At 33.9% G+C, this 17,682-nt stretch overlaps 1 protein-coding gene across 1 annotated transcript; it reads right to left on the bottom strand.

The window, feature by feature from the left end:
- Positions 1 to 305: 305 nt before the first annotated feature.
- LOC107945842 (endoglucanase 6) lies at positions 306 to 4,877 on the bottom strand. Its single transcript, XM_041074680.1, has 9 exons — positions 4,323 to 4,877; positions 3,978 to 4,190; positions 3,569 to 3,769; positions 2,567 to 2,656; positions 2,285 to 2,449; positions 1,917 to 2,201; positions 1,462 to 1,810; positions 1,277 to 1,351; positions 306 to 1,103 (listed from the first exon to the last, which is right to left on the bottom strand). Exons 1-9 carry the CDS (start codon positions 4,530 to 4,532, stop codon positions 805 to 807), a joined length of 1,887 nt encoding a protein of 628 aa, XP_040930614.1. The 5' UTR covers positions 4,533 to 4,877; the 3' UTR covers positions 306 to 804.
- Between the last annotated feature and the right edge of the window lie 12,805 nt (positions 4,878 to 17,682).

Below are 17,682 nucleotides of genomic sequence, written 5' to 3'. Positions count from 1 at the left end.
ATCGTATTTTATTTGGGTCGGCTTGCTCTTTGTTGGGCTACATTGGGTTTATTTTGTTATCCAAAATATAAGAATAGGAACCGCTCAAAAATTCTAACCCATGCTTCTCTGCCGTTAATTTTTGTGTTTTCTGAAAAAGTAATTCTAGGAAGTTGCTTTGTATATACAAAAGTTGGAAATTGGATTCCCAAGCTACTTCTCGGATGCAACTGAACAAAATGCAAAAGCACGTCTTTTAGAATACCGTCATACTAGAGGAAAGTTCCTATGCGGTAACACTGAACTTCCATGAAAATAGTTCAATCTTGGACAAAACACATTGTTGTGCAAACTGTATTTATATGGAAATTATAAAATGCTGCAAAGCTTTGATTACAGCATAACACTAAAAGGGAAAAAACAGACATTTGGTGCTCTGAAGCACAAATAAAAAACACTCCTTTTCAATCTATTGAGAAGCCATTTGTTTAACTTCTCAATTCTCGCTCTTTTTCATGTCTTCTATTCTACCTACTATAATATTATATATAAAAACTAATGAAGTAGAGGGGAATGAGGATGAGCTCTTCTTTTAAATTTGTCTCTTCACTCCTTTCTCCTCCTATCTTCATTGTTTTTTATACCTAATATATCACCTACAACCATAATCAACAAGTAAAGTTGGATATCCCCAAACAAGAGAAAGAAAACCCTTTTTTTTTGGATAGGTATTCGGTATACTGCACAACTCTAAGCACCACAATAACCCAGGAAACAGAGTGGATTTTTAACTCTGCTATAGCATTGTTGTTGGTCCTTTCATTCTTAAGCCAAATTGTAGCTTGAAACCGAGACATCAGCAGGAGAAGTAGAATGGATGTATACAAACTCAATACTCTTTCCAGCAGGTAGAGAGTTGAGCCATGTTGGGAAACCATAAGAATTGCCAGACTTGGAGAGACCCCATAGAGGACCATAAAGCTTTGATATAGAAAGCTTGAGATCCTTCAGTGTCTTGTAAGACTTGTTGGTCACTATTGTGGAATACCTGTAGTAGGTTTTTCCCTTGGCATTCCAGGAAGTTGTCATCTTCTGCTCTATGGTAATTGGATTAGACGATGTAGCTGCCAAATAAACAAAAAATTCCCCCACTATCAGATCTTGAAATTTAATAGCTACTATAATGAGAAACAGAACCAAATGTTCCTTCATCAATAGCAGATTGTGTCCTAATTCCTAAGAGTAGGTCCAACAATGTTTATGGGGAAATCATTTAAAAGAGAAGCAAAGAATATACCAGGGGTTGGAGTGAATTTGGGTTTTGGCGCCGGCTTTGGTTTGGCAACAACAGGATTAGGAGCTGGGACAACCACTGCATGAAAAGCCAATGTCATGATCATCATGATTGATGGAATTAGCGAGAGTTAGAATAAAAAGTTGTAACCGTATAACTTCAACAGGGAGATATATGCTTTTACATACCAGGAAGGAGCTGATTATAACCGCCATGACCACCACCAAGCCTAGCCAATATGCCAAGAAGAGGAGCATTGTTGTAGGTAGCAGGCTCTGTTTGCTCATAATTGTCCCTTTCATCGGCAAAGTTATCATAGGCATCAGGTCCTCCGACAATAGCACCGGTGAGGACATTAGGATCACTTGCTTTCCTTGAATACCAAGTGGCATAGCCTTGTCGGCACGCAACGAATTTAGGGTCAACCTTGAACGAAACAATTGAAGAAGCTCGGTGGTGAACTTGTCGTGGGAAATTGTTCCCATAACCAACCATGTAACTTGTTGCTCTTGGATTGTCTCCAAGAATGTAATCCACCTGATAATTCAACATTGCAAAACATCAGAAATTTTGTTATAAAGGTTGAATTTGTCAGTGGTCACCATTCAATAATACTTGAATACATGACGAGAAGAGTGATCACCTGAGATTTTGCAAAAGAAAGAAGCTCGGATGGTGCAACATTGCCAGCAGCACACTTCAAGCTTCCCCTAGAGGAAGCGAGATAGTCAGAGTACACGGTGGCCAAGAACGAAGCACTAGTCACGAACTGCATATTATTCCACCTCTGTCGGAAAATCAAACCCCCGGGAGTCTTTTGAATATTACGGCCACCCTTCCCGATCAATGAGCACATGAAGTACTCTGCCTTTTGGTGGTACCTCTCAAACACCGGTGCATGGAGTCCAGCTTTGCCTTGCATTAAGAACTACAGGGAAACGAAAACTACTAGGTTGAATTTTGCAGCTTGAAGAAACCAATAAGTACTAGATTCAGATATTGAAATAATACCTTGGCGACAAGGGTCTGAACCCCAGCGTACTTGACGTCCCAACCGAACTCAGTCATGGCCCAACCGGTTCCACCCATAGAATCACCATTTTTGCCAAGATAGTTCAAGTAGTACTCATTGTTACTAGCTTGGTACAGCCATGCAGCGGCCCACAACAACTCGTCCTACACGATAACATTCCAACTTAATTAATAAACCGTACCAGTAAACATGCTATTTTCTGCCATTAAAACTATAAATTGCTCAAATTGATTGCTTTGAGAAAATTTAGAAAAGCTTACATTGTAGCCACTGATGGATCGGTAGTATTTTTGGGCAACTGTGATGCTGCTGTCGTATTTACCTCTGTATTTATCAGCAAATTCGAATAGCTGAAAACAAAAACAAAATTTAAAATTAATTATATTGTAAAACCTACTGAAATTTTTGTTTAAGAGTATGGATAGGATAGGTGAAGCAATTTGAGGAAAGAGGCAAGGGCAATTTGGGGATGTAAGTTAAACAGGAGGAGCACCGACAGTGTTGGCACGTGAGAAACGAAATGACTCATTGCGACCATTTTGGGGTACAAATGAACGGTTAAGATCTGCTTGTACGAGAGATCTGTACGGTCATAAAAGATTAATTACCCGTGATGGATGGGGCAAAAGCAAAGTCAAGCGTTCTCATCACCAGGAGTCATAAAATTAGGACATCAATCCACTGGGGTCAATCCGTTCCATTATAAAAAATTATCATCTTATTTTTTATAAATTTTTAAAAGCTTAACATAGAAAATAATAAATATTTACTTGATTTTAAAAAAATAAAAAATTTAAAAATTTAATTGAAGCCAAATTTATAAAAATGATAATGATTTTTAAAATTATAAGAGGCAGGTGATGGAACAAACATGCCAAGTATGGGGCGATATAGAATTTAACTATACCCACCTCTTCTACCCATGATCAATTTTAAACCATTAACAAGAATCTGGCGAACGACACCGTTTCACCCAAAAAGTAGCTACTACAACGGTTAAATGGTTTTTATTTTTCCTGGCTCAAAACAGTGGTAGTATTTTTTTAGAAGAAAGAAGTAAACAGAGGTGGTTGTTTTTATTAAATGAAAACTAGGGTTGGGCACGCCAAGTTGCGAAATTGAGGCCGACAAAAGATTGCGTAATAACAACCGTTTTTTCCTATCACCTTATGATAAAAAAGGTTGAGAGTGTAAGCTAACATGCACCGGCAGGTACAATGGTCCCAGCAACGCGAGAAGACACAGACTGCGTAAACGTATACCTGGTAGGCATGGCGAAGAAGCTCGGTGGAATATGCAGGGTTGGAACGGCGGAAGACGATTGAGGCGGCAGCCATGGCGGCGGCAGTTTCACCTGCCAGATCCGACCCCGGATTGCTTGGGTCTATCTTGTAAGCATGACGGTCGGTGGTCATGTCCTCTGGTCTTTGCCAACAGTAGTGGTCACTGTTACCGTCGCCCACCTAAAATGGATCTCACCAAAATTAATTATTTTTAATTGAGTCCTTTTGAGTTTTAGAAGTATTAAATTCAAACTAATATTTTATTAGTAGCCAAGTGTTGCTATCAAGTTTGAGATTTGAAAAAGGGATTTGGACATATTAGTGACAAAATAATGGAGTGTTAAGAATGGCAAGAAACACGAGGAGGGAAGAAGGTCGGGAAGAGTACCTCTCCATAAAGGACATAAGGTTCGGGATGAGCTTTAATGAGGTAGTCAGTGCCCCACTTGATTGCTTCCATCGCATGGCCGAGCTCTCCATTTGCACCCATTTGTTTCCCGTACTCTATAATACTCCAGGACATCATTGTTATGGTGAATGCCATGGGCAGTCCGAACTTCACATTGTCCCCTGCATCGTAGTACCCTCCAACCAGATCCACCTTGAGAATTTGTGAAAACAACTTCAACCATCAATACCATAATTTTCGATTCTAAATGAAGCATGTCAAAGAACAAAAGTGACGTTTTGACCGAGAAAACAAGTTCAAGTTGAGAGTGGAACTTTAACTTACCCCACTGGCCTTGCCGTCATTCAAGCCGGAATTGGCTCTCCACGTAACTCTCTGGTTATGAGGAAGGTAACCAGATCTCTGAGCTTCAAAGAACAGAATGCTCTTGCTCAGAGCTTGGTTATAGTCATGTCCAGCAAAAACAAAAGGAAGAAAAAGCAGCAGAAGTAAAGGAGTCATTTCAATCAGCCTCATCAACTTCTCCATGTACATTCAAACTTATCAAAAGACACAATTCAAGTTTCAAGTTCAAACAAAAACAGATCTCTTTCTGCAGCAGAGTGGGGTTTCCTTCAAGTTTATAAAACTAAAAAGAGAAACCCATTTGGAATCGAACACAAAAAATGCAGTCTAGTAAGAGAAAAAGGTAAAAAAATGTAATGAGTTAAAAGAGGCGATAGAAATGAAAGTGAAGAGAGAAAGAGCAGTGGGATTGGGAATTGGAAGAGGAGCTGAAGCCTCTATATATTGTGGAGTGGAGGGAAGGAAGAGCAAGGGAGATTAAAAATTGTGAATTGAAAGTAGTTTTAATAATAATTGGAGGAGAGGGAAAGAGAAAGAACAAAGTCATGTGGGTGTCCCTGGCGCTTTTAGTCTTTTACTGGGTAGAGTCGGTGCGGATTTAATGGTTCTTTTTGGCAGGGAAACTGCTGCTAAACATGATTAAAAATTAATTTCTGATTTTTACTCTTCTATAAAATTTCTTTTTATGCCTTCTCCACTCCAATAAACTTACATTGTTTGTCACTTGGGAATAATGCCCCTGAAATTAAGGCATGAAGTTTATTACGGCTCCATTAAATCTCTGTTGGGCACAGCATGTGAGAGGGTACCCTGTTGTGGGTTACAAATGGTGGACATAATTGGATTTTGCAAAACTTGGCTACTTGGTTTAAGTTTTGAAATTTGTTCACCCATAATTAATGCAAATTATTTTTATTTTTATTTTTATTTTTATTTTATTTTAAATTAATCATCTGGCTTCTGCAGTCTGCGACCTGTCCGTTTGCGTCTCCTGTCGTATTAGGTATGGGAAAATTGCAAACCCTGGATCATCTTTTACAGATGCTGCCACACTGCTTGATTAGGCCCATTATAGTACATATCTAACCCTAATTATTTTAAACATTTTCTTTTCTTTTTTCTTTTTGAATTGTATTAAATATGATTATTTTAAATATTAACTTAAATCTCTTAAAATATATTTATTTTCTCAATTCTATACTTAAATTTATTTTTATTTTATTTTATCTATTTTGTAATGTTGGATAAAAATATTTGTTAGGTCACTTTGCCCAACGAAAAAAATGTCATAATGATCGACCATTGATCGATGTTAATTGACCATGGTAGGCATTGACTTATTATTGATGGTAATTGACCAGATATTAATTTATCATGAGGTGTTATTAGAATATACCACATGTTTCTTTTATTTTTTTAATATTATATATATTATATTGATTAAAAATGTAAAAAATTATATAATATATAATATATATAAATTTTAAAAAAATTATAATTATTATCATAAACAATAAATTTTAAGGTATAATTTATTGACCACACATAAATCTACATATCTTTGGAGAATGAACTGATGTGAAAATCATAAAGAAAAAGATGCATTATTAATGGATAAATGTAAATGTTATATATTATTGATGAAGGGAGTTGAATGTAACCCTAAATTCTCAACTAAAAGCCATTATTTTGTCCAGCTAAAGAAAAGGGGGGTTGAGGTTTTTATGACGATTGGATGTAGAATTAAAATCTAAATATTAGAGGGAATTTGAATAATTGCTTTAATTATTGAGGAAACTTCTCAGCATCAACCGGAATTGTTGATAATGGTAAGTAGGATTCTCCAAACCCGACAACCCCATTTTTATTTTCTCTTTCTCAAATTAGGAGTCCACCGACGGCATCAGGTAGGCAATATGACAAGAAAATAACAATGGCATCCTTTGTAAAATCAACTGTGCAAGATGTCCATTTTCATTTGGCTATTTTATTTAAAAGGTCAAAAAGAGAGCGCTTAATTCCCAACAGCAATCAACGGTCTCCGCCGGAAATTAACCTTTTTCTTTTTTTTTTTTGGGTTGCCGAAAATATTTTTGTCATCTTGCTTTTGCTTTTGCCCTTTCAAAAAAGTAAAAAAAAGTTTTTTATTTTAGTATCATAAGAAGGTTTTAAAAAACCAAGAGATGTGGACAGTGGAGACGTACGGTATGTAAGTCAAAGAGGCAAGCCTCCGCAATTACCGGCTAACGACGGTTCTATCACGACTTCTGATGGTTCTACCTAGGCAATGCAGTCACCGGCTGTCCGGGTGAGTTAGTTTTTGATCAGCCTCCCTAAGTACACCTGCCCCCCCCAACCCACCAATTTTGTTCCCACTTTGACGTGGCGAAATCCATGTTAAAACAGTAACGTTGGTTATAAATTGAAGGCATAGGCCATCTTCCATAAGTGGAACTCTTGCTTTGCTTTGTTGTTGGTAAAGAATGGGACACAGTCAGCCCGAAACAGTACCACCAACTTTGCTTTTATGGCCTACAAAAATATCTTTTGATAGTATTGTTGCGCAACGCAAGCACAGAATTCAAATTTGCTTTCCTAACTAATAGGGAAGAGATGCCTAATTAAATTAGTTACTGCTTTTATTCAAATATGTTATACTTTGACTACAAATTGTTAGCTTATACTAATACAATTCCACAAACAGTTTACTTCAATTTGGTCTCTTTTTTCTGGCAATTAGAGCTAATTTGTTAGATTGTTATGCACTCAAATTTTGACAAACTCTTTGTTTTAAATGAAGTATTGATTTAGGTTACTCAATATACTAGTTAAACATCATTAAGAGTTTAAATGTTTATTTAGGTGTCATTAAGAATATCAACGTATCTTTGGTAAAAGTATCCCCTGTAGTAGGAGTTGAATTGCATTTTGTCCTTTCTACTCAAAAACTGGGTAAATTAATCATTCTATAATAGATCAAAGAACAATTTAGTCATTTTGTTAAAAATTTTATCCATTTCTACTGTTAAAATTTGGTCCATGTACGTCATTATGAGGTATATATGACATGTTATCAGAGGCGAAGCCAGAAAATTTTTTTAGGGGGGCCGGATGAAATTTTAATTTTTTATAGTTTATATTTTATAACTTGTAAAGGATTAAATTGAATTTTTATAAATTTAGGGGGGCCAAAGTGTAATTTTACCTTTACTAATTTAAAATTTTTAAAAAATTTCAAGGGCCTAAAATAAAATTTTCCATTTTAGGGGGGCCGGGTCCATGCCAGCCCCCTGGCTACGCCCCTGCATGTCGTGTGTCATTGTTTGGTTATTCTGTCAATCACGTTAGTTTTTAACAGTATAAACGAATTAAATTTTTAACAGAAAGTACCAATTTGCTTTTTGATATAATGTATAGAGAATAATTTGCCTATTTTTTAGTAGAGAGAGCAAAACGCAATTTGATTCCTAGTACAAGGGCCTTCACAATACTTTTACCACTTATCGTGATAGGGTTTAGGATAAATATCAAAATTATACATACTTTGATTTAATTTGCAATTGTATAGATGAATTTTAGTTTGGTACAATTATACACGTGAAACTCTAATTGTGGTTCAAATATATAATTGAAACTTTAATTTTAATTTAATCATACACATTTAAAGAAATAAATACATAAATTTATTTTTATATTAGATAAATATAATTATTTATGTATGCAATATATAAACATAAAATAATATTATATCAAGAATTGTGTTAATAATTTACAAGAATTTGATCAAATCAAAATATTATGTATAAAATTATACAAAATTAAAGCTCATGTATACAATTACACGTTAAACCATAAACCATAATTCATATATAGTTTTAATATTTGACACAATCATATAAGTATTTACCTTAAGCTACAATAAAAGTAGAAAATGAGGTGGGGGGTATATAGAATTATACAAGTAAACTGGAAAGGGATATGTGAGAAGAGAGGGCTAAGGATATGTGGTGTGAGATAAATGTCTTATATCTCCCAGCCAGGGTCTCTTTCTTTCATCATATTTGGAATTTGGAACCTCCAATTGAATCTTTTTCTGTAGCTTGATTAATAAATTCCTAAAGCCGCTGCTAAATCATTCTTCACAAGATAAGATTAAAAAAATGTCATTTGATTTTGATCTTTAAACTTACAAAAGTAACATTTCTTTTTTTTTCTTTTTTTCTTTTTTTTTTTTGGTTTTAGGCTCCTTTTGTAAAAACAAAACTTAATTAGTAGGTCTGTATTGCCTCCAATTTTATTTTTTAAACCAAACAAATGGAGGGTTTAAATTCGGGACTAAATCGTAGAAGCCTGAAGAATGGAGGGAGTAGGGGCAGTATTAGACTTTTATAGGATAAGGAAATTATACGGGAGGGCATGAAGCTAACAAAATAATTGTAAATAAACTTATTGAACAGGAAAGCAGAAGGTAATTGAGAAAACCTCAAGGAAATAGTTGAAGCAGCAAGGAATGTCTAAAAAGCAGTGAGACATGAAACTTGCTTCTTCTTTTTTTAATTTACTTTTGAGGCATGAACGCAAAGCAGAATCCTTGGAGATAATGGTGATTGTGTTGACAGGTGAGAGTAAATAGGACACCCACTAGGCAAGGGCACCTATGAATATGATCCCTACACGTATGCAAGAGGACAAAATGCCTTTATAATTTATCCTAGGGGGTTCAAACTCGGGCTTGTGAACATGAAAAGAGAAAATGTGCAGCTTCCTCTGTCCATATTAGAAGAACGATTTGAGTTCAAAATTGATTGACACACTTTCGCACGTGCAAAATAAACCTTTCCAAAGGACAGGTGGTCCTTTGCAGATCTTAGGTGATATATGCATGTCTCCTACTGAGATTGATGGGTGGATAAAGTTTTAATGCCAAGGGTTCTTCCCTTCCCTTATCCCTAGTCTGCTGAGAGGTTCTGATTTGAAGGATATTTTGGGCGTTAACTTTTTCCCCACCCCCACACATTGTTTTATTTATCCAGTAATTTATTAGGTCGTGGTTGAACCATGAAAGAAGAAGGAAGCACCGGAATATCATGAACTCTTTTTCATACCAATACATATAGAAAAGAAAAGAAAAGAAAAGAAAAGGGTGTGTGCCTGTTGGAAAGCGCAAATCAGGGCAGATTGATGTCAAGGTAAATGCGAGGCAATCACGGGTGCGGTCCGCACAAACTCCCCCTTTAATTTATTTCGCCCCTTCCTTATTCTTCCAAATGCGTACCAGATTCTTTGGAGCCGTTGAGATAAAAGTGTTATACGTTTTTTATGACTCCACTAACACTCCAAGTGTTTTCCGCCAATATTGTTTCTTATGCTTTTAATTTCTTCCTTGTTGTATTCAAAAGTGGGAGCTTGATTAACGCTATAACCAAAAGTGATTGAAACATTTACATATAATTATACATCTCATCCACACTCCGACAATTCATTTTTTTGGACGGAATAAGAGCAAGATCTTGCTAAGATTTTCTACCTCATCTACCCATCTATCATTTTTTTTTAATTTTCGAATTTATTAAAGATTCCATTTTAAGTTCTTTCTTTTATAATTATTGATAAATTCTCTCTCAAATTTATTATGGGTTTAAATTCACCACTTTACTGAAGCTTTGTATTTATTTCATTCTAGTTTTTTTTATTGTAAAAGCCCACATTTAAGGGCATCACATTAGTTACATTAGTGATGGAGCTACAAATTGTTTAATGCGATGTTGAGATAAAATTTGAAAAATTTAAGAGCAAAGTTAAATTTTTGTATTAAAATAGTTTTAATTTTAATTTTCAAGAGGGATAAAAATGTATTTTTCTTATTTAATAAATAAGCTACAAGAGATTAAATTGAATTATTAAAAAGGTAAGAGATTGGTGAGATAATTCTCCCTCTAGTTGAGAGTTGTAGGGAAGATTCATGGTGATCGAGAGGACGAGGACAAAGGTGAAAGTTGAAGAGTATGGGTGTTGTCTACCTTGATTGAGCTTAAAAGGCATTTAAGGAAAATATTTACAGGTTATGTGTCCTCTTTTAATTGGTGAACTCTCACCAAAACTTTTGTAATTTAATTATCTCTTCTTAAGTTAAGGCCTCTCTTACCATATGTCATATTTTAATTCAAAATATTTTTTTCCCTTCATTTAAGCCCTTTTTGGTTTTTTTTTTAAATTTTTATTTTGATCTTAGAATTAATGCTTAAAAAGGCAATTTTTTGTTTGATCCCAAAATTTTTTAAGTATTTTTAATTTTTTTATAAAATTTATATTTTTATGATCTATTTACTAACATTTTTAGTTTAATTTAGTAAATAAATACAAGGTAGTATCTAAATATTAATTTGATAAAAATAAAGTTAAATAATTACAAAATTTAAGTATAAAGAGCATCTAAACATTAATTAGGTAAAAAAAATAAACTTAAATAATTATAATATCTAATACAAATTAAACATTTAAATTATTTTATTTTTTCTAAATTTTAATGGTCAAAATTATTCCAAATTTTAAAATACCTTATTAAAAATGGGCCCGGACTATATGAATTGCAAGTCTACTTTAAACATGTTTATTTCATATACATATCTCAAGCCCTTGTCAACATTTTTAACTTCTCCCTTGACCATCATATGAATGTTTTTCAAAGAAAACTCAAGTTTCAGTTTTTCATCATAAAAGCAAGAAATATTCAAGATTTGAGCTTAAAATTAAATATCAAAGTAATAATTTGGATCAACATGACAAATCCTCTTAACAAGTTTTACTAATTTACCGAATTCTAAAAAAAATTAACTATTAACATTGATATAATGTCCTTTCATGGCTTATCAAACAATAATTATGGTTAAAATATATTCTACTTTGTAACACAATAATATGGTCAGGATTTTCTGCACAATTTATATAATTATGAAATAATATCATTTGTGTTGTCCCAAAGAGATTTCATAAATATCTAAAAATTCAATCTTCTTAAAGAAGAAAAAAGACAATTCTTTTTTTTTAACATGGTCACAACAAATGTTACTATTCAATGATTTTCCATTAAATATCCTTTCTTTGTACTAATATGATTGATTTATCAACCTCTTTTTAACAGCTCCAGGTTGAGGTTAATTTCTATTGAGCCCAACATTCTCCTTCAATCCATATCATCATTATAATTACTTTCTGTTGGTGCTTTAAGACTAAGAGAGAAAGCAAAATGAGACAATGAACCAGCAAGATGAACTGATTTTCAACACTCTTAAATTTTTTTTTCAAAAGGTTACAATATATATCTTTTGTTTTCCAAACAACTCAACTAATCCAGTTAACATATTAGAAATAGGAAAACTTAACTTGTATATAAACTGATTATGAAACCAACACCTAAACACATCAAGTCATTACCAACTTAGTTTGTTCTCAACGAAGTATCTTAATATAAGAACTGAACAAAATATTAAACCAAAACATCGATTTTCTGCTCTAGGATGACAGCTTGCACTCCATCCTATAGTTCACTTTATCGCTAATTAGATCACACTTTGGCTGTCTGTAGATATGCTTGCAATTAAACTATTCACCAAGCTTGTCGTGCAAAAACTATTCGCATGACAGTTTGCCTATTGAGAGTCCGCCAATCTTCTCATGCTCAAACTATCTACCATATGACTTAGAGACAGAACTGTCAGCCATATGTGTTCGCCAACTGGACTGTTTTCCATGTGTTCTTCTCTATGTGTGTTCTCCATTTGTGCTGTTTGCCATGTATGTTCGCCGATGCATGGTTGGTCATCTTGCAACACTCTTCATTGGCCTCCATGCTACGAACTCCAATATCATACCTCAACTTCTCAAATTTCATCTTTCCAAGAGGCTTTGTTAGTATATCAACTAACTGATCTTGTGAAATACAATAAACCAGTGTTACCTCATTTGGTTGCTCCACTTCTCTCTTAAAGTGATAATTAATTTTGAAATGTTTTGTTTTCCCATGGAATACTGGATTCTTTGCAAATTACAACAGCAGATTGATTATCACACTTGATCTCTGTTGCTTCCTCTTAGTTTATGTTCAAGTCATTCAATAGTTGATAACAAGCCGAATTTGTATGTTTAACCCACTCAATTTTGGTAATTTTTGTTTAATTTTATCAAGTGCACAATTGGAGTATCGAAATTTGAGTTAACAAGCAAATCAGCTAAATTAGAGCACAAGCAATAAAAAGGGGTCAAATTGAAATTTTGAGAAATTTATGGCTTATCAGATTTTTTATTTGACTTTGTAAAAGCTAGATTTAGAAAAAATATGATATAAATCTGATTCTATGTTATTGGTTGTTAGATGAATTAGGCTAAATTTAGCATATGAAATCTATATGAATACCTTGAATGGTAGTTTTGGAAAACACACTGAAATTGAAAAAAAAATTTCTCTTTTCGTTTGTCACCATTTTATCTTCTTTTCCATATTTCTCACACTTTTGGTTCAATTACTCCTTAAGTCCTTCCTCCTTCCCATCCTTCATCATTACCATTAAATTCTTTCCCATAAATAAACAGAGCATGATTAATTTCATGCTCAACTAATTTTCTTTTAGCTTTAGCCCTGTTATCATTTCAAAAATAAATTGGATATATGAACCCGCATTAAAAAAAACCTTTCAACACGGTATTCGCTATTTCTTCAGAATATTGGATAGTCATAATAGTCCCTTAAAGTTGATTCAATTTTAGTTCAAAGTGTATGTTGTGTGGAAGTTGTATTGACGTATAGTTGGGAAAATGAGACGGTCGTCTGCCGAGTTTGAATTCTCGTGAACAAGTTGGCATGTTCAATTGGAAAAAGTTAGTTGGATTCCATCAAGGGAGATAGTAATCAAATGTAAAAGACCCACACGGTTAAGGCCATTGATTTGAGTTGGGATTTTCTAGATCACAAGACCGTCAAGACCTTAAATTATGGACTCATGTTATGTGGTTAGATAATCGGTAATGGTTGGTTTGCATGTTGTATCGGAACCAACTACACAAGGAAAAGTTAGTGATTGGGGCATAATTGATCGCTATAACCAACTTATTGTTTGGAAGAGAAAATCCATTTTTCAAGGATCGATTCGATTTCGGAGTGTACCAAGACTGAGGCTAAGCATTAATATATTTGATTCACCAATTTGATTTAATTTTCTTAAGTTATTTTGCAATCAAAATTCTATTTTTATTTTATATTATTTTTATTTATTTTATTTTCTTTATCAACTAAACCCCCTTTTATTTATTTTACAGCTTTGTACACACAAGTCGAGGGCATGACAACTACTTAGACTAAAAAATCTGGTCGTGTAAACAGGAAAATTAGGAATCTCAGTCCCTGTGGGATCGACCCTACTATTCTATACTACTATTTAATTAAGTTAAAGCGAAGGAAATTATATTTAGTGGTTTTAATGCCCATAAACAAGTTTCTTAGCCAAATGGCCTGGTTGACAGCTATAGCGGCTGCAACATACTCTGTTTCAACTGTGGGTTGTGCTATTGATCGTTACTTCCTTGAGCTCCAGCAAAAAAAACTTGACCTTAGAGTGAAGAAATAACTAGAGTTACTCTTCATGTCCTTAGTAGATCTCGCCCAATCACTATTTGAGTAGCAAGTAACTTAAGCTTTTCAGACTTCGTAAACTTCACTTTATAGCTCAATATTCCTTTTACATAACTCAAAACTCTTTTGGCGACTTTGTTATCAATTATATTGTTGCAGTGCATGTACCTCAACAACAAACTTATAGCAAAAATTATATCTGGCCTAGATGCAATCAAGTAAATCAGGTATCCAACCAAGCTTCTATAGCTTGTCTCATCCACTCTTTCAAAATCTTCATTACTGGTGAACTTCTCTTATTGAGCAATTAGAGTATTGGCAAACTTGCAATTTTCCATGCCATATCTTTTCAAAATTTTCATGGAAAGCCTTTTGGCTTATAAAAATTGCTTCATAAGTTTGAATCACTTCCATACCAAAAAATTATGTCATCTCTCCTAAATCTGACATCTCAAACACTACTTGCATCTGCCTTTTAAAATCATCAATCAGCTCATTATTGCTACCAATCACAAGCAGATCATCAATATGTAGAGATACAATAAGAAGTGTTTCATTCCTAGCCTTCTTCACATACATTATAGGTTCACTGATAATTCTCTCGAATCCCAAATCTACTAGATGATTATCAACTCTCTCATACCATGCCCTTGGGGGCTTGCTTTAGACCATACAATGTCTTTTTTAGTTTGTATACCTTTGAATCACATTCTGGTATAAGAAATCCTTGAGGCTAATCTACATAGTTCTCTTTCTTCAAATAACCATTCAAAAAAGTTGATTAAACATGCATGTGATGTATTTTTCAACCTTTTTGAGCTACAAGTGTTAATAGCAGCCTTATGGTATCTAACCTTGTTACAGGGGAAAAGGTCTTAGTAAAATCCACAATAAATTACTGACTATACCCTTTGATAATCAATCTGGCCTTGTACTTGTTGATAAAACCATCAAGTTTCATTTTGGTTCTAAACACCTATTTGACCCCAATGACTTTCTTATGAATCTGTCTATCTACCAACTCCCAAGTCTTATTCTTGTTGATCAAACTAATATCTTCCTTCATACCATCTCTCTATTCAAGTTCTTGTGCTACCTTTTCAAAAGTAACTACTTCTAACATTGCCAAATTACACATCTGGTAGACTTTAGTAGCAAAGGTCTCAGTAAAATCAACACCAAATTGCTAACTATACCCCTTGATAACCAAGCTAGCCTTGTACTTGTTGATAGAACCATCAGGATTCATTTTAGTTCTGAACACCTATTTGATCCCAATGAATTTCTTATGAACTGGTCTATCTAACAACTCCCAAGTCTCATTCTTGTTGATCATACTAATCTCTTCCTTCACAACATCTCTTTATTCAAGTTCTTGTGCTACCTCTTTAAAGGTAACTGGTTCTAACACTGCCAAATTACATATTTGATAGACTTTAGTAATTGACCTGGTTCCTCTCACTGATGGTCATCAAATGCATCATTGTTGGTTTGGTATTCAGTAGGTGATCTGTCATAATTTGGTGTAGTAGATTAAACTAGTTTTCATACTTGATGAGCTTGAATACGAGAAATTTTAATATGCTTTAGTTATGCTTTCTTAGTTTAATTTAAATTCAATAAAAAGTGCATTTTGAGTCTTTTATTGACCTTAGGGGCCGAATGAGGCCTAAAGGCGAGCTAACGTGCTTAGTAAGTGTACAGGAAACCATTCAAGGGCGTAGAAACTCAATATTGTTCGTTGTTTTGCAAAACGGGGCGTTTGATGTCAAACATAGGGAACAGAATGCTAGAATTGCTATACTGCCTTTGAAGTCGTGACACAACCAAGGGATGTTGCAACACATGCCTAAAGCTACTGTTGAACCATTCATACTGACTTTGATGTTGCAATACAGGGATTAAGGTGTTGCGACAGCAGTTCTATACGGGAATAAGTACGAGTCAATGGCATTTTGGTTCATACAATGGAAATTAAACATGAGGACATCAGTTGATCTAAGGTTCAGGAAGACGAATATCTTAATTCTATAAATAGGCTTATTTAGCACTTGTGGATGACGATTTTTCCATGCTTTAAGTTTTCTTTGTAATTTTAGTTGTTAGTTTTTCTTTTTTTAGGCATTAGGCTTATTTTTAGTTCTTTTCTTTTTGTGTTCTTCAAATAATGTGGTTTGTAAATGCAATTAAACGCTAGTGGATTTTTTACGCTTCATCTAATACAAACATGATTCTCTAAATTCTACTCTTGATTTGTTATTTATGTTTATCCTTATATTTAAGTTTATTGTGTTCATGAGATCCATGAGGAACTAATCCTCTTATGGAAGATTAGCGAGTAGAGGTATGATTAACTAATTATTATATAGGATTTTTTTAGTGGATCAGCTGTTTGGGAGAGGAAGAACTTAAACCTTAGGTTTGACGACCCTAGAAAGTCATTTAGGTTGGAATTAACCCAAAATTCGTATGGCTTATCCGTGAACACCTTAACCCCAAACTGGTCTGGACTGTGAGGTCGAGAGATAAGTAGGTTTTTTCGAGTCATTAGTTTAGTGGAATATCGAGAGATCCTACGAAGGTAATGGCTAGTTAATTGAGTAGAAAATCAAAATAAGAATTAGTTATGAACACTGAAGCGAGCTAATCACCTATGCTTAAAATTGATTAAGTCTATAAATTAGTTTTCTGAAGTTCTTTTATTTAGGTTTTTGTTATTTCTATTTTATTTTTTTATATAAATCCAAAAATCTTTCTTTTATATTTTATTGTAATATAATTTGTTTAAAATACTAATTAGATTTATTTGCGTTTAAGTCAGAATTAATTTAGTAATTCCCCTCCCTTGGGTACAATTCTTGGAGTACTTACCTACTTCGTTGTAAAAACTATATTACAACTTGACCCGTACAGTATTCACACTCTAGACGTTAATATGTTCGGAGGCGGTCAAGTTGTTGGTGTCGTTGCCGGGGAGGCAATGTTAGTAGATTAATTTTAATTTTATGTTTAATAGGATAGTTAGGAAATTTTTAAATTATAGATACAATTTTATTTTATCATATTTTTATTAATTTACGTTTACTATCTTCTTTCTTTTCTGATATCAGTATATGCCTTAGAAAGAGGAACACATGTTTAGTCTGTCACTGGTCGATAGAGATTAACCCAACAAAATCATTTAAATATGGATGAAATTGATTACATGTAGTTTAATGAGGAGTTGGTCTTTGATGATGAAATATATGACAGTGTATATGAAGAATCAGAGATCATGGAAAACAAAAAATTGTTCATAATAGAGCTGAGCCAACGCGAAAACAAAGTCTCAATGTACCAATGGAGTAATGAACAAGGTATTGATATAGTCGAATATCCATATGAGTTCACTAGTAAGTTGTATGAGGCACTTGAAGAGGATCATGATATGTCTGAACATTTAAACAAGCCTCTATGTGATTCGTATGAGATGCCTTTATGTGAAACCATCAGGACGGACAACTTTGAAGTATTATCAAACATGTCACATATGATTACGCAAATGATGAAAATGATGCAAGAAATATTTGAAGCACTGCCTCCAAAGAAAGAGGACGTGTTTGATGTTCACAAATTGGATCATAAGAACCCCGGTACTATCGATAACCATGATAGGATCACGATGAGATTCAACCTGAGCCTGTCACTGAAGATCATGGGGATAAGTTGAACATA

The sequence above is a fragment of the Gossypium hirsutum genome, chromosome A08, assembly GCF_007990345.1.
Source record: "Gossypium hirsutum isolate 1008001.06 chromosome A08, Gossypium_hirsutum_v2.1, whole genome shotgun sequence".
Taxonomy (NCBI): Eukaryota; Viridiplantae; Streptophyta; class Magnoliopsida; order Malvales; family Malvaceae; genus Gossypium; species Gossypium hirsutum.
This window is presented reverse-complemented; position numbering and strand designations above follow the sequence as displayed.